General features: G+C 41.4%; 1 protein-coding gene across 1 annotated transcript; it reads right to left on the bottom strand.

The window, feature by feature from the left end:
• Positions 1-4,091: 4,091 nt before the first annotated feature.
• Positions 4,092-13,109, bottom strand: LOC104460316 (ras-like protein family member 11A-like). Its single transcript, XM_010086887.1, has 4 exons — positions 12,771-13,109; positions 11,254-11,310; positions 8,795-8,877; positions 4,092-4,870 (listed from the first exon to the last, which is right to left on the bottom strand). Exons 1-4 carry the CDS (start codon positions 12,913-12,915, stop codon positions 4,403-4,405), a joined length of 753 nt encoding a protein of 250 aa, XP_010085189.1. The 5' UTR covers positions 12,916-13,109; the 3' UTR covers positions 4,092-4,402.
• Between the last annotated feature and the right edge of the window lie 5,273 nt (positions 13,110-18,382).

Below are 18,382 nucleotides of genomic sequence, written 5' to 3'. Positions count from 1 at the left end.
CCTGCTTTTGAGGTTTTTAGAGTGAGACTGGGGATTATTTTTAACTTTTAATTGCATGGCTTTCCTGTGCTAGCCCCAAAGGAGACAGGGACAGCTTGTAAGAATTCTGAAAATACATGAACAACTAAATACTAGCAAATATATCATTATGTTCTGCTGCTCCAGGGTCATGTGCTGGCTCTGCAAGCACAGCTCCAGCTCTAGCGGAGTCAGTGTGATTTGGACCCAAAGACTTCTAGCTTGCCAGTGGGCAGAGGGAAATCCAGCAGTAACAATAAGCTGGCAGCCTTACAGTTTGCCATGTGCTGGCTCTGCAAGCACAGCTCCAGCTCTAGCGGAGTCAGTGTGATTTGGACCCAAAGACTTCTAGCTTGCCAGTGGGCCTTCCAGTTTGCCCTGTAAAACAATTAGACAACTGTTTTCTGGTACAGACTGGGTTTCTTTTGATGTCTCAGAAAGTTACTCTTTCCTTTTCATTTGTACCCCTGACAAAAACCCTGGGACTAGCCAGGTACCCTGGATACAAATACTTCTGTGCGAGTTGTTCCTTGAAATCCAGATCAGAATTTTCTATTTTGTTCCTGTTTCAAGTGTAAATGTGGGATCCAAACAACTCCGAGTTTAAGGAATCTGGAATCAAAATCTGAATTCAGATGTTAGTATTTAAGCCATCTCTACTGTAAATGCGGGCAATTTGTTTATTTCTCATTGGTGATTCTCTCCTGCATGGCAGAGGTGCGTCAATATCCTTCCTCTTACTTACGGACACAGTAACTTTGATTAAGAGATCTGGCCAAGATCATCAAGCAAGTCACAGGAAAAGTTAAAAATGGAGCCTGATTTTCCTGTTTCCCAGGTCACACTGTATTTCCATGGGGAACCACTGGAAATGTGTGAGAAATGCAACTGACAGAAATACTGCAAAAAATAGCCATTTACAAATACCTTCAATAACTCATCAACCAGTCTTGGTATTAATATAATTGCGCATGGTGCCAGCACGTCAGTGATACTTTGCTCAGTCAGTTCCTCACGTAGCTTGTAATTTAAGTAACTTTGTCCAACTTTTAATTACATTCTTGTGTAATACAACTCACTGTGCTTTGTGCATACCTTGAGGGAGGTGGTATGGTCTGGTAGTTGTTGTACAGAGTTGGGAATTAATTACAAAGGACCCAGGTTTTGAGCTCCTCTGAAGTACTTGCTCAGCTGTGTAACCTTGGGGCAAATCACTCAACTGCTTTGTGCCCAAGTAAACCCAGCTGTAAACCATCATGAAAACCAGATGGTGCACAAGATTCAAACTGCTCAGGAGAATGAAGAGGGATGGGAAAAAAAAGAGAAGAGAGTGAATTCTACAGCTCATTGCTGTTGCTTCCAGCAGAGTTAATCTGGACTTCACCAATATAACTGAGAATTTGCCTTTTGAAAAAAAAAACCAAACCACTCTAAAATCGCTTTTTTTCCCTTCCTCTCTTAACCTTACATCAAGCACTTTCTCTCTGGATGTTGAATTTTAAACCGTTAGTAGATACATGTTTTTCCCTGGCAGCCTGAAAATTCTAATTTAGGATCAGGTTATAATCATTGATATTTTACATGATTATTTTTAGGCACTTAATTCTATAGCGTTCTTTTCTCCCTGCTTTTCATGCCACCATTTCCCTGCTTTTCATGCTACCATTCTCCTTCCTCAGCCTTGCTTAGCTTCAGTGGCACAGTGGTGTGTTCTGCAGCTGAAGTACTGCACCGCTAATAAAAATGCTGAGCTCTATTGCCTTCTCTAGATGGTATGTCCTGGCTTAAAACCAGTATCAGAGCTATTACAGGATTTGTAGTGCTGGTCAATGAACAAAGGAAATACTCTACTCAAGTTTCTATAGCAGAATAAATGTTTGCCATATGTAAGTATTTAGGAGAAGACTTAAATATTTCAATATTTTTTGGTCTTAGCTAAAATGTAGACTTTTTTTTTTTCCCTACTAGAGCCACAGGAATGTGAGAATACTTACTTATGTAGGAGCAGAAATGTTGGGAATACTTGTGTATACTTCCAAAGCAGGGAGTATTAGGTTATAAGAAGGAGAAAAAATATATTTTTAGTCTAGTCTAAACAAGGATTTTAAAGACATGAGACATAAAGGAGCCACTTTATACACTACTCAGGAAAGACCTTGTATGTTTTTATTAATCACTACTGAAAATAAAACATTGACAGTTTGAAATTTGTTGAACTTTCTTCCCAGATAAGAAAGGATTAGAGCTGAAAGAGTAAGTTACAAACAAATGTAACAAGCTAGAGCACCTAATTCTCTTGGGCTCTTACGAAAACAAATGTTGTCAGCAAATTGTTTGTTATACAGTACTGGGATAGTAAAATATTCAACTGCTATTCAAAATTGGTGATAATTCTTCCAACGCAAATAATTTTCAGTTTGTGTGTTTCTCGCAAACTCTTTGCTCTGTTTCATGATACTGAATCTTTAGATTCGATATTTGAGCTATGCTATTAGTAATTTAAAATACTGAAATCCTGTGCTAATAAACGCCATACCAAAGTGCCTGCAATGAATAATGACGCTGCTCAGCCATCAAATTAATTAACCATAAGCTGAAGTAGAAATCCTCTGATATTGTCTGAGTCCCTGTTCAGATGATCTGAATTTCCTTTTTCCCTCCTACTACCACTTGAAACTAATTTAAAAAAAAGGTTCAGTTCTTTTGTATGAATAAAAGAATTTTAAATTAAACAGAACACAAGACATTCTCAGATGACCAGCTGCAGAAAACAATAAATAAAACAGAAAGTGAGCTGTAGACAGAGCAAATCCAGGTGATAAGGAAAATCATGACTCGAGTTGTCTCATATAGGGACAAGAAAAATATGAAATACATTTTCAAACCCTGAGCTATATAAATACTCATCAGACTCAATTTACATTTTTGCTGCTCATAATGAGTAAAAGGTTGATTTAGCGCAGTATTGCCATCTGAAACTGCAGCTGGGAGTATTTTTCTATATCCATCAAACTAGAGTTTTTCCTTGTGTTCCCGAGGGTAAATCATTGAGCATTACTTCATTTCATGGTCCTGTGAATTGCTCATATGGTCTGTTTAAAGAAAAGATTGTTGTATCATGACTTTGACATGGTCCAACCCAGGTTTTTTTCCACATTTATTGAGAACAGAATGATGGATGCTTCATGTGGTAGTTAACCGCTACCATAAAACAGGCCAGCTCACAGGATACAGCTTCAGATTCCTTTGTACGTGCTGAGACACAATGCGGTGAGATGCTGCCGGTAAAATATGTGTTGATAGACTGGTGAGTTGGATGCATCGCAAGGTACTGAGTAAAGGCTGGTCTTAAGGCAAACAAAAAAAAAAGATGAATTCCCGAAGCTAGAAATTTCAGGCATTATAAAACCTTTTATTCTTTAAAAAAAAAAAAATCTAATTAATTAAATTTGCTTTATGTGAAGGCCTTGTTTCTTTAAAAAGGCATGTTGAACTTGAAATTTAACTAGTTTGGGAAAAAAAAGTTAAATAGTTTTGAAACACCTCCTTGTTCTTTAATAATGTAGTCCATTATACAGTCCATTTTTGGCAGGTTTTAAATCATGGTGTCCTGTTTAAATCATTTGTCCCTGTCTCATTGCCATGTAGGAAACCTACAGAAAAATGAGAAGTACGCCATTGAGAAACTCGCTACAAAATGCTGTTACAAGTATGTATTTTGCCCATATAGTCACTTTCAGAAACAGTCAATATATGTTTAAAGAAAAATAACCTGAAAAAATAGTGACTTCTTAAAAATCTCCCTTTAATGAGACACTGTAAGGCTAAAGCTTTCATATGAACAAATCTCTCCCCAACAGTTTCTAAACTGCAATTTAAAAGCTTTCAATTGTTACTTTTCACTATTTATTCTCTTCATTTACTTTTTGCCTTTATTTTCCAGTCTTGCGACTAAGCAAATCTGGTAAATTTTGCTTGCTCGGTATAGCTCATGTCACTCTCCTCGTGTCTTACTGTAGCTTATTGCCTGTGTTTGGGAACATAACCACCCCCAGGAGAAGTCACTTCTCTTAAAAGTAGGATGTAATTATTTTTATTTTAAAAATCCACATTTTAAGCCTAAACTATTTGACTGTGTCCCTTTCAAAAAGGAAATAATTTGGGACAATCTATTATTTAACTCACAGTTTCTAAATTCTCGCCCCAAAGAGCAAATTTCCTTTGCTGAACAAGCATGGGATTTTTAAGGAAGATGTAAAGACAAAATGAAAGAGCCTCTCAGATGAGCTGATTGCTGAATTTCAGCGATGCCCCTTATTACCAGCTTATTCTCTTGCCTTTTTTTTTTTTTCAGGGCTATGGAAAACAATTTCTGTCAGGTACATCAGAGTGTAGTGGCAGATTTGCCTTTGGAAGTCAGAGCCTGTTTCAAACGTCTCTTTAAGTCCTGCATATTTGGAGACTTGGGTCGGACAAGGTGGAGGCCTCTTCGTTTCTCTCCATTGCAGCTCCCAATCATCCTGCTGACCTCCTGGCAAAGCTGCTGGAAGGCTTCGTGCACTCCCTCACAGTTCTCCCGGGCTGAGACTTCATAGTAAGTACCTCCCAGTTCACTGGCCAGCTGGAGTCCTTCTGTGGAGGACACCTGCCTGGCTCGCAGGAGGTCTCCTTTGTTTGCCATCAGAAGCAGGGGAATGTTAGCATTCGGGTGAATCTTGCGGATGTGCTGGTGGAGGGGACGGATGACTCGGTAGCTCTCGTAGTCTGTGATGGAGTAAACAAAAACGAAGCCATCTGCCCAGTAGATTGAACGGTTTATCTGCTCTTGGCAGCATATGCTGTCAGTGTCATCCTGCCGTCAAAACCAAGAGGTGGGAGATTAGAAAAGTGAGAACAGGGAGCAGACAGAGCAAACAGTCATACAGCACTGTTAGCTACTCGGGGGTGTGTTGTAAAGTGTGGCTGTTTCTCAATGGACAGGCAGAAACCTCTCTGACTGCTGGGGAATGTACCAGGAACAGAAGAAACTTCCACTGTGTCAGTAACATATTACAGGTAAGCAGTAATGTGGAGTGGGAAGGGCTCAGAGGAAATTGGTTGAAAATAAGAGAACAGGCAAAATGCTGATATTGAAAAGTTTGTTCTGTGTTCTATTGGACTAAACCAGTGTGACAGAAATCTGCGCTATTATTGTGGATAAAATTGTGATGGGCATGGTAAGAGCATTATAAAATGCAGCAGGCTAGTCACGCTGCTGCAAGTGAAGAGTTGTCCCCCAAGGTGTTTTTTGAGGGCTTTTCCCAGTTCTGTATTCAATGTCTCCATGGACGGGGGTTCTCACTAACTGTTTGGTGAAGCCTGACAGGTTTTTCTGCCATGTAGGTCTCCAGTCAAAGGCAAAGTTACTTAGAAAAAGCAATTTCTTACAAATAACCAATGACTGGAACTGAAAATGGGGTGGAATCTCATCGCTCATTTGTAGAGCAGCAATGGGTTTATATTATTGTTTTGGCAGTCACACATTTGTTCAGTCCATCACCACTCCTACTCAGACAGCCATAACAATCACTATACAGTATAAAACTCAATACGGTACTGTGGGGCTTGAAAAGAGATCGGCTTGCTTTTCAAGATGAAGCTATTTTCAGCTAATCCTCTACTCTTTGTTATCCGTGCTGGTGTGTAACCCAACCAGATAGGGAGATCACTGCTGCAGTTATTGCCAGGATGCGTAGTTTGTCAGAACTGACATTCCTGTCAGTCCTACAGGCTTTCTGGAACTTTGTAATTTCTTTCATCTCCAACAAGGCACGAAGCATATTCAGCATTCAGCTCTTGATGAAGTTGGTAGAAATCAAAGGCTTTTTTGTATTTTAGGGGGAATTCAGCATCATTAATACAGAGCCCAAACTTTTATTATTATTGCTAAATTCTATCCAAGAAATCTTCACCAACTTCAGTAAGACTATTAGAACTTATGTTCCATTATCTGTTTAATTTTAACAGAATTTGTGTGTGCTCAGCAATCTCCCAAAACAGATCACTTTTATTTAGACACCTAAATATGGATTATAAAGCCTAATTTCAGGAAGCAAAGGTGGAAAATAATGAGAAAAAATGGTCATTCTTTTATGGTAGACCAGACAGTAAAAAAAAGGACTACCAACAATGCTCTTCTGTGAGAAGAAAGCAGAATTTCTAAAGGCTCAGGGTATAAATTAGGCTTACACCTTTCAACAGGAGTTCTGCTAACTAACTGTGCTTTGTAAATATTCCAGTATTGCCCACAGGGACATTGGCTCATCGTACCCAGCAGTTCTTTGCCCTTGCCAGCTCACAGTAACGCTAAATCCTGTTAGCAGGGAAATTGTTTAACAGATGCTCTTATCACTCCTCTCCTTCTCCAAAACCCTCAAACCCCAAAACCCAACAGAGTTGCACATGGACTCAGAGGGATCCTCACTAGCAGCCTTGTTTAAAAGGTTAATGAGAGCGAACTCAAGCCAGGACAGGGCAGACTGTGGGAAGAAGGGCAATTTGCACTGTTGGTGTCTGGGCTGTATCCAATCTGTAGATAATTAGCCACCCTTCATGTCCTGCTAGCCCCTTTTCACCAGCAAACTCCCTTCATGGGGAAAAAGAACTAATTGCTCTGGCAAGCGTTTGAAAATGTTTTTGGAGAAGGTATACATTCACAGAGCCCTAATGAGCAGAGATTCTCAGTTCCTCCAGCTAGGCCCACCCAGTAGTGAGATGGATGGATAATCCCCAACGGAATGCTTTATTCAGGCAAATCAAAGGCCAATGGGTTACTTTTAAAATGGAAATCTCTGCTCCAGAATGAATTTTAAAAGACACAGTCATTCATCATGTATCAACCAAGCAGCAATGAATCACCTAACAAAACCAGTTATCTGTTTGCTTCTGTTTCTCTCTTAAACATTAACATTTCCGGTGTGGCTGGAATCCCGAGTGATTCCACACGACTTCCTCCCGAAACACTGTGCTCAGCCTGCACAGTGCAAGAAACTCTCTTCCTTTGGGATTTTAACAGAAAATCCAACCTATTCTCGGTCTTAACAAGCCCTGTTCAAGAACAGTCCATTCAAATTATTTCCGAGACGTCATTTGATGCAAACAGAGATACAGGCTAATGTAAGTGTGTCTGTGGGAACTGTTGAAACAGTGCAGGCCTTTGACTGGGACAAAGAAAATGAAACTCCTTCCTAAATAAATTAAAATCGTTTATGACTAAGAAACCTCAGCTGTTGGCATCACTAGATTTTGTGGAGCTCTGGCTACAGTCACAGAACTTTAGGGCACAGTCTTAATTAAAACAGGGAAACTGGAAAATAAACATATATCTGCTGTGAGAGAGGGAATGAATTCTTTCGCTCCCTCCTTTCTCCATGGGATAGAACAGAGGGGTTTCCCTTTGTTCAGTGTTCATCAGGCAGTCCCAATCGTGCCTAATCACCACCCACAGCTTCCCTTTGCAGGTTCTCCCTAAGCAAGCTGGCACAGAGCCTTTGTACTATTGAGTCCCACTTGAACATTTGGAGGACTTCCATGGTAGCTTTTGTCTGCTTTTTAGCATCCAGAGTAAACGAGACGTCCTCTCCTCTGCTCTGTGCACCCCCAGCAGCAGCAGAGAGTGTGGAACTTTGTCAAAGCTTTCCGCTTAAATCTACTTCCAGCCAGCAGAGAAAATGGAAATGGAAACTGAGGCTGTGGGAGCTTTGCTTATCCTGCTCTGTAAACTCAGGATGGAGCAGTTCTACAGCACAGAAATGAACCCATGCACAAATGAGGATGTGCAGACAAAACAAGGTATATAAAGCTGTCCAGGCTAGCCTGAAAGCAGATGAGAGAAGGTGGTGTTCCCATCCACACACATATTTGGCCAAGTCTGAGCTTAGACTGAGGTTAAGGCCAAACCTAAAAGTTTAGGTTTGACGGTGACAAGAGGAGACTTGATTTTATAATGAAATCTCAGCTATTCTATAGGAATTATTGATCTCATGAGATTTCTACCATTCATGTAAAACCAAATTTAATTGCATCTCCTGATGATTTGACACTATTTTCATCTTCTTGTTCTGCATGTGAAGCAGATCTTCACAAAAAAACATCTTAATCTTAGATCCTGCTTGGAAAAATATTTCTAGAAACAGGTTCCTAGTCAAATATAAAATCTGGAATATCTGAAATACTGATGGAAAGAGGGGTGTAGATAAATGCTAACACCTTAACAAAAAAGGAATTAATAAAATTTAGGAAAAAAGTAAAGAAACCACTGAAAACACCCTAGATGGAAATGACAACTGCTGTGAGGCCTGTCCCCTTGGAAAGAAACACCCTTGTAGAGAAGAGAGATGCTGGGTATGTAGAAAGGTCTAAGCTGAGCCAGCTGGGCGCCTGGGCAGGTGAGTTATCTGCCATGCCGGGACAGAAACCATTTGACAAGAAATAAAACAATCAAGGAGTTGGCAGGAGCGAGCCAGATGATGATTTTACTGCTATTTAGGCTTGTAATGCAGTAATGTGTCTGAAGTAGATTTGTCTGAATTTTGACTTCGTCTTAAAAGAGCCAGATTTAACTTCCTCAAGGGCTTGTTTTGGTGGGGCTTAAGGAACCCACACTAGTCTTCATTTGGGTCGGAGCCCAGGTATTTTTCTGCTGATAAGCGGAGTTACTTACAGATGGAAGTGCTGGCAACAAACAAGAGGCAATAACTGTGTTGTAAAGTACCAATGCACGGAGCAGATGTTTTACCTCCAGTGAAACAAAGGGAGTATCCTGCACCTGTAGAGAGATCTGCTCCCCATCTATGGTGAATTTTCTGGAATACAAAGCACCTGGCGGAAAAGTAAGATCATTAGAGTCAGCGCAACAGAGAAGAAAGTGTACACAGAGGTAAAATGTTGAAATCCAGATTTTTGAGGCTTATGATACATAGTTGCTTATAGAAAAGGGAATGGCACCAGAGTGGTTGTGTGGCTGTTTACTTAAGTAAAGTGATTTTGTATTTGCTATGTGGTTGGATGTTTTGAAGGTATACCTAGGGTGGTATCTGGGAAAGGTGGCTCTTCGTACTGAGTCAAATAGTCAAAGTGGGTGCATAAATTCCATTCCAGTTTTCAATCCATATTGTTAACATTTTAAAATGTGGACTGCATGTATTTTTAATAACAAACCAAGATACCTAGGTGTTGTCTGTAAAAGGAGTAAGCTATTGCAATTTTCTGAAAGTTTTTTTTAAAAAGGAAAGTACTCTAGCTTTGGATAAAGAGTAAGTGACTGTATACAAATCACCCAGATGCTCTTTGGGATTTGTGTGACTTTAGCAGTCGGAGTTTGGTTAAAAACCCCAAACACTGGACACTTTGAATCTGACTTCTAGTTAAGCTGAATGATACATATTCAGGGCTAGGTGTTAGTTCAAACCATCTAGGCCTGATCTAGCTCTAAAAAACCCATCACTATTCTAGGCTTGAACTTTATTTTGTTACTGGATTGCAGGTTAAGCGATAATGAAAACTTAAGTTTGGATCTTATGAACTACGTGTGGTTGTGATAAGCACAGCTTCAGAGGTTGATGCCATCATCATTTTTCTTTAGAACTTAATACAAATCACATGGATATGTGAAGAAATGCTGTATCCACAGCTGTTGTGTACAGCCTTTCAGTCTTGTCCAAATGCAATTGCCACTGCTGAATAGAAAACAATGTATTTCATCTCAAACATAGAGAAATCCCATCTATTGGAGAGTAAGGATTTGGGATTAACAGGGAGGTCAGTTAGTGACAGTAATGGCATCACGTCTGAAAATCATCTTTGGTTCAAGGGAACAGGTGGTTTTATTCCAGTAAAGAGTCTGAGCTCATAGAAACATTTACAACGTAAGGAAATTTAGTACGGCAAGGTTTGCTGCATCTGAATCCAACACTATCACGTTATGTTTTAATACTGACTCTGTGAGGTGATCTAGCCCTTCTGGGATTTTTTTTTTTTAATCAGATTTTAAGTAGAAAAGATGGTACTGTTTTATGGAAAGATCCTGCACCTCTGAACCAAGACCAGAGAACGTAATAATCCTCCTCTGCAATGTACTGCAGAAAAAAGAGCAGGTACTTCCAGGCACTGACTGTGCTCTGCCTCATACCCAACTAAAGGAGAAGTATGGCTGAATGATCACAAATACACTGCCACCTGTTTCTTATTTCTGGCATATTTATTTCTTCTACAGCATGGCTGTTGGGCTGGTAGCTTAATGAGAAAAGCATGTGGTTCCCAGCAGTGTCTCTGGCAGCAATTCATTGCAAAGCTCAGAAGTCCAACTTGATGTACAGCCTCCCATAGAAGAGATGAAGGAAAAGAAAGAGAAATAGTGCAGCCAACCATCAAGGTTACGTAGGGTCAGTGAGAGGGAGCTGTAAGGAGGAGTTTTCAGGTTGTATTTCCTCAGACGGGCAGAGATGAAAGGTGTGTTGTACTGCCATCTCCTTTCCGAATTAATCATTCTAAATTCAGCTCCAAAGTGAAGCAATCGCTGCTCTGAATCCTGTCCTCCTTCACCCAAAGCCTGTGAGGTGGCCTACATGTGGGATGTGCCAGTAGGTATGAGCGTGGTGTACACAGATCTTTTCTACACCACTGGCCAATACAGTTGGCACTTCCTTGGAACAGAGGCTGTGAATTAAACAGTTCACATGAACACATCCTCTGAGGTGTCAGGATTAAACAAGAAATGCAGTAGAAGCAGTTTGCATGGTTACTTTGCTTATGTTATGGAAAGAAGACTTCAAGCTGGAAGTCTCCCTTGTCATAAAAGCCACTAAGAAAAAGGAATAGACATAAAAAATTCTGCACTACCTTTTATGCACTTTGGAATTCCTCTGGCTTCCCTGGGGTTGCAGAGAGAGCAACATTGGGTTTCCATGGTTTAGTCGATATACAAGTTGTTCCTTGAGTCTGCGTTTTAGTAGAGGTATGTCCCCAAACAAGCCTTTTACCCTGATCCTTTTCCATCAAGTTGGAAAAAAAATAGCTAAAAGGATCATAAATAATGAGCCTTTGATTTATTGCTTTCATAGCTTGAGGCTATTAACTGAAAATATGCACCTTATGGACATCTAACACTGCTTGGCTTTCCTGTAATATACACCAGGCACAAAACAGAGTAATTTCTTTTCAAGCTATCTGCAGTACTGTGGTAGAAAGCAGACTCACCAGTATTGGCTTCATAGTCTCCAATAAATCTCTTCGTGAGAAAGCGCACAACCAGGGCTGTAAAACAATGAAAAAAAGATGGGTCTTTAATGTGAACCAAAATAAATCTTTGCAGAACACATGTAATATCTTACTGGAAGAGTTAGTATAATATGAAACCAAGTTAATCTTTGAATTGCTCACATATTATTCTGCAAATGGTTCTCTCAACACTCACAGACAAAGATCTGGGGCCAGGCTGTGATATCTAATGCAGAGTTTTTTGCAAATTGCATTGGAAATTACCCCTGAGATTCAGTGTGGCTATTCAGTGTAGGATACGGAGGTTTGTTTGTTGTGATTGCAGGCATAACGACCTGACCTTTGGTTTGAAATAATTTAGAAAAAGAATAACAACCCAGTAAACTGAAATAATTTAGAAAAAGAGTACAAGACAGTGAGAAACTAATCCCAATACCACATTTAAGACCTCTGTCTCGTATAAGAAGTGAGGCTGATGCATGTAATGGTTCTTCCCAGCCTTAGAAATCCTCAGTCCTCCTCATGAAACCCATTAGTGGTATCTAATCACATCCAGCAAACAAACTGCATTTGCTCTGCACACATGGGTCCTGCTGCAGCACCCTGGGCCTTCTGATTCACCTTAACCTGCAGTGCTTTCTTACACTGCTGGATTAGAACATTTTCTTTTTTCTTGAACACTTTATAACACTTAAAATCCTGTTATGGCAACAGTAACTTATATTCCTGTACTGCTTTCATCTCAGCAGATTCCTAATCATTTGCAAAACCACTTAGTTAATAGCTAAGTAAGAGGATTCATTCTGCAAACAACTCTATCATAGATTTCATTTAAAATCATTCTTCTCACAGTGGATGCTGGGTGACCTCCTTAGTAACCTTAAACAAAATTGACTGTGCAGATATCTTCAACAAACTATTTAAAAATAACATGAAAATGTAGCTGCTGCAATTCCAGAGCAATCAAACATTTCACTGAGTGCTGTGGAACCTCAGATGTAGTAAAACAGATCTGGCCTTAATAATTCCTGAAATCCAGAATCATGTATTCAAAAGCAGTAATGCTCGCTTTACCCTCTGTTCTTCTCCTCTCCCTTGAAGAATGATGCAGGAAGACACATCTTGTACCCTGTTATTTGTCTGCAGAGCATGAAACATTTAAACAGGAGACTAAAAACCACTAGTCCCATTTTTAGGGTGTGGAAATTGAGACACTGTTAAATAATTTACACAAGACTAGGTAGAATCATTTGAGTAGGGAGCTCCCAACACAGCGCCCTCTCCTACCAACCACCACCTCACGCTGGCTGCTCACACAGACCTACAGCAAATCGACCTCACAAATTATTCAGTGCAGTTTCAAAAAAAAAAAAAAAAAAGTAACTTAAAATGTTGCAGCTGGAACAGTTAAGAGTTTTCACAGCCTCGGGTCTATTGGAGCTGCAAATGTAAGTACAGCAGCAAGAAAAAGCGTGGAACTACACCTGCGGACTTACCTGTCTTGCCAACGCTGCTGCCACCCAGTACCACCAGCTTGATGATTTTGTTGGGCACGCAGTCTAACACAGGATACTCTGGTATGGGGAGCAAGAGAAAGTTAGTCGAATACTGTGACATAGTATCCTGAGAGATGAGACGCATGCCAGAAATGAGAGCTGTTCAACTCCAGGAGGAGTTGGGGGAGAAAAGAAGGAAAACAGCTTCTCGGCGTCTGTTCTTGGCTGTATATCCTTGGATAGAGAAGCCTTCTCATTTCATTTAAGTAGCTTTCCTGAGGAATGTTAGAGCGACTGGCCTCCTCTTCCCCATGCCTCTGCTCAGACAGCAACTTTGGAAAGCAAAAGGAAACTTTTTGATCAGCCCCCGTGAAAACTGACTCCTCCATTCCCCAGCCAATCACAAGTGAAACCATGACATTCCTCCAGCCGGGCACCCACCGGGTGTGTGCCTCCATCAACCATGCTCCCTCGCTGCTTTATCTCTCCCTGCCGCCTGCTTTATGTGCTGTGCCTTGGATCTTTGCTAAAACAAGATTTTTCTGTTTTGCAGTCATCACGGTAACGTTTTCAGCGAGATACGGTCACCCCCATGCTCTGCTCTAATTCCACATTGAATAATCCTGCTCTGCCTGTCTAGTTTCTTTGCATTTTCAATTGGCTCCATGCTTTGTTGTTCTCCCCAGCCTATTATGTCCTGCAGTTGGGCCCCTTCAGAGTGCCGAAGCTGATGGGACACTCCTCCTCAGGAAAGCAAACACATTTTTTCCCCCCCCTCCCAGTTTTCAGGCAGCTGTGGGTTATTCCAAAACACTAGCTCACATATGTATCCTCCAGGATACATTTGATCTGCTGGTTTATACGTGTTGTTAGTCTTAATGGCTGTCTGGAATGTGGGTTAGCATTGAGTTGGGACACTGCAGTTTCTCCAAACATGGAAAAGTGAATTTAGGGCTGGCGACAGACTTGGGAAGGCTGAGGAAGGACTCCGTATCCTTCAGCAGGGCGAGCCAGACAGAGGGAATGAAGAAAGAATGAATTCTATAGGAAAACCCAGTGCAGTTTTAAGACAGCTGGCGGCTGCAAGGTCTGTTGGGATGACAGCCCGTAACCATACACTAGCTGCAATCAACCCTCAGTTATCAAGGATAATGGGGAGGGAAGAAAAAGGGAAGAACAGTGGGGAGGGAATGACCCAGATAAAGCAAAACTGCAAATGATATAAACCAGATGTAAATTAAACTATAGAAAATATAATTGGAGCATTCATCTTTGAAAAATGTCTCGAAAGAGATCTGCAAGAGGCAGGAGCAGCTTTAGGCAGCAGTCAGAAGAGGCGAACCTGGTGCAGGCAGCATATTTCTGGGACGTGCACTCTGCCATGCTGTGTGGGAGATGTGGATATTAACTGAAAGCGGAACTGCAAGCTAATCCACCCACAGGTCATGGAGACCTGAAGATGCAGATTCTTCCTGTCTTCTGCATGCTTCTAGCAGGCAGAAGGTGCCCATGGCTGCAGCCACTGAAAAGACTTTTATCTGCCCAGCGGCTTTCACGCCACTGCTTTCAGTCACAGCAGACACCCAAGTTCTCCCCACTAGGTCCTGGACACCAGAGGTTCGGTTGCACGCTAGCACAAGAGGATGGGAAATCAGGCCAGGTCTCTAGATCACAACCCCTTCCCAAAGCTCTGGGGGCCAGGTGGTCAAATGATCTCAGTTTCCACACCAGCATCACAGAGGACATGCTGAGTGTGAGCTGGCTTTAGAAAAATCCACCTTTGGTGCACAGCAGTCCAGTGAAATTAGCACAAGATTCAGAAGATTTATGGATGTGTTCCTTTTCTAAGGCTCTGTTTCCCCTCTAAAAACTCCCTTTGAAGCAGAATTTGTGCAGAGTTGCTGTGTAAGCACCAAGTGCTATTATTTTCACCATCATGACAGTCAGCTGATGAAGAGGTGGAACAAAATGTCTGGAGGGCTCCCCAGCTCATGGTACTGGGAGGGAACTGCCAGATCATGCGTCTGTTGGGACATGGCTCCTGCGTGAATGGTTTTCAAATCTTCCAGTGTAAATTTGCTTCCAGATTTTTTGCAAACACCCAAACACTGAAAAATCTTTTCCAGGAAATTTCATTACCAGGGTGCTTTAATCTCACACAAGTTTTGTAAGAACAGGGAAAACGAGAGGAGGAAACCAAACCTTGTGGTCAGTTAACAGGGTACTTTGAAATATGTTACTGAGCTGGACACATCATAAATTTTGGGATTAGCCAGCAGCAGTATGTAACTGTCCACCTCTCTAAGTGTAGGATGTTGGAACGTTTGTTACCATCTGCTATTAAAAGCATATGTTAGTGAGTAATATAAAAGTATTCCTCAGAATAGTCCTCCTATAAAAGCAAACAGTAATATATCTATCAGCTTCTAGGTGGCCAGAAGAGTTTCAGACCAGGAAAAGAAGCCAGCTAAATTAGGCAAGATCACGGAGAATATTCTATACGAGCAAAGACATTCCTAGAAGAACACAGATCTGCTGGCTTGCTCCAAAAGAGAGGCATCACAATCAATAGAAAGAAAAGTTAAAGTCCTTTTGGGTAACCAAACGTTGTGCCAGTGCTGAAAAACTCCAGAAAGACCTCACAAATGTGAGTGAGTGCACATAAAGTTGGCGGGTGAGCTTTAGTCTAGCTAAAGGTAAGGTAATGCATCTAAAGAAAAAGAATATAAACTATGTTTAAATGATGCTGAACTTGGATGTGGCACTCATCAGTTAGGAAAGGGACTTTGGGGTCATCGTTGGTCGTTCACACTCATCAGCTCAGTGTGCAACAGAAGCAAAAAAAGCCCAGAAAACGTTGGGAATCCTCGGGAGAGGACTGGAGAAGGAGACATGGGGTGGCATTTTTGGTGCTTACATAAACCCTCCGAGCATTCCCACCTCTCGTGCAGCAAGCAGCTCTCTGCATCTCAGAAACACAGCAGGGTCTGTGAGGGCACAGAGCTGGGCACCGAAACCGATCCTGGGCGTGGAGCAGCTGCTGCGTGAGGAGAGAGTGGAAAAGCTGTTTACCGTGTGCTTGTACGGCCGCTGGTGCTGACACGGGAGAGCAGATGCGTGGGGGCAGGAATGAAAGACCAGTGGTGGAGGAAATGTTGAACTGCTGCTTTTGGCAGCTGTGATGGCTTCTGGTTGCTTCAAACAAATGTGAAAGCAGTTTTAAACTGCATCTTGGAAGCAGACCAATCGATTTCTAGTTCCTTTGCTAATATGATTCAATCTAAGTGTCTTATGCACCAGCCCAGGCCTCTTGTGCTTCTAACCAGAGCTTCCTTCCACTGTGTGCAGACATCTCTCTCTATCCAGAGAGAATGGGTTTTAGTAATAATACAAAAGCAGCATATTCTCCAAAAGTTTTAAATCTAGCCTCAAGCTCCTCCCCACCCCTCAAAATCATGACTTTTAGGCTCTAGTTCTGAAAGTATTCGAGTAAGACATAGAATAAAAGCCAGAGGTTTTCATATCTGAGCCTTATCTGATTTTCTAGATTGTCAGAATAGTCTTTTCACTGAGTGAAACCATGCAGAAGGATTCACACTGTTTGAGATTGTATAACCCTTGGCATGTAGAAGAAGAATTGTTTTTAGAAGAGATTGTCATTGTTTGTGCACAATGGACTTATATTTAGCTAAGAAAACCATGTTTAAAATTCAAATTCTCTTGGAAAAACAATAGCTTAAATTAGAGGGAGAATGTTTGCAAATCTCAGAGCAACTTTGAAAACATTTGGATGATTCTGGAGATTTCACTGACCACTCCTTGCATTGCTTCATGCAAAGATATGTGGCTTTGCATGCTGCACAGAGATTATGTTATTTCCACACCATTTTTTTTGCAGATTTATTTATTGGTCTATGTTGCTTTTGGCTATGGTTTTTATGAGATTTTCTATTTTTATTGTTGTTGGCACTCCTACACATCTTCAGAGTGCATTCTAAAAATAAAAATATTTGCCATTACCATAGTGCTTTTCATAGGGGGATGTAAATTTTTTTTTTTAAACTGGATTTAATTATTCCTCATACATTTTACAAAAGGAGTAACAGATGAGCAGAGCCAGAGATCCCAGCACATTGGGGAAATGTTGACTGCTATCACTCTTTCTCCTTTTGCTGAGCACTGGCAAAAATGATCTTTTGTCTAAAAGTCTGTTTGTGAGGGTTACATTTACCTCCAGCACCTCTCAGATATTTTTGCGCAGTACATTGACATCGTGGCGATGTGGCTGGAGAAGTACGGCTCATTTCTGAGCAGAAACGCTACATGTGGGGAACGCTGGGGAAATGCCGGTTGCTTCAGCAGATGCCGTGATAAAACCCATAGCTGGCAGCTTGTGTACTCGTCTCCTGCTCCTGAACGTATTCCAAACATCAACAGATCGATCTTTGCAGCTTTGGGTGACCATCTTTGTTCTTCGTTGCAAACTTGGGGTCCAAAGGCCAGTTCTCACACCGCACTCAAACAAAAGTAGTGTTTTAACCACCTGTTTGCTCCCGGTAACTAAATACCCTCATAACTGCCTTTTTTTTTTTTTTTTTTTACCTTGCCAAATACTCTCCCTCATAACTGGGAAAAAGCATCTTTGCAGGAGTTAAGAAAGGAACAGAACTGAATGTGGTACGCACGAGGAACCAGCCTTTCGCTGTGCGCTCGGGATTTCACCTTGCGCAGAGCCTGGTCATGGGTTAAGTGTGTTAAAAATTCAGCCGCGTGATTCAGCAGTAACCTCGGAAGATGTTGTCTGGGGACAAGACTGCCATTTTAGCACCGTAATGGTACCCAGCACAAAGTTGTTCTGATCCTGAGGCCAAAGGAGAAGGAAGTGTCCTCAGATGCCATTGCAGCCGCTGTGACAAATCATCTTTGATTCTATTTTGGGATTTAAGGGAAGCATTCTTTTAAATATATAGTGAAATTTGGTAAACACTGTACAGATTCCGCTATTTCTGTATTTCCTGTCCTTAATTTTGTTGCATTGCCGTTCATGGAAACCCTGTCAGGAGCAATTGTCATTTTTCACTTTTAGCATATTTTGTAAGGATTTTTTTTTTTTTCTTTTTTTTAGGTTGCCAAATACTCTCCCTCGGGAGCCTATAGTAGATGACGTGGAAAGTACAATGTGCATAAGGGAACATCGCTGCAGGCGAGCAACTCAAATAGAATGGAAACATCTTGGCCTCATAAAAAAGTTTGTGCTTTGGAAACTGAACCGTTCTCTCTTCCCTGCAGATATTCCCACAAGGTCAGGGCTGGAGTGAGGGGCGGTGTGTGGAAAGAGTCCCGTCACTGCTGACGGTGTGCTTCACGCACGGCATGAACAGAGGGCTTCCAGCCACCTTCACTTGCCAACAGCGCTCAATTTCTACTTAATACAAAATACAAGCCAGGCTCCTTCCAGGTTTGACACAATTCTGTAGATCTTCCTCAGCTAGATGACGAACATTTCGATGTTTTCCTCTGATGTGTGTTTGCTTTTTGGTATGCACCGTGTGAAGCACTGCACGGCGACTCGGCAACATTTTTCACTGCTTTTCTTCCTGGGTTTACAATAG

This window comes from Pterocles gutturalis, unplaced genomic scaffold (assembly GCF_000699245.1).
Source record: "Pterocles gutturalis isolate BGI_N339 unplaced genomic scaffold, ASM69924v1 scaffold29226, whole genome shotgun sequence".
Taxonomy (NCBI): domain Eukaryota; kingdom Metazoa; phylum Chordata; class Aves; order Pterocliformes; family Pteroclidae; genus Pterocles; species Pterocles gutturalis.
This window is presented reverse-complemented; position numbering and strand designations above follow the sequence as displayed.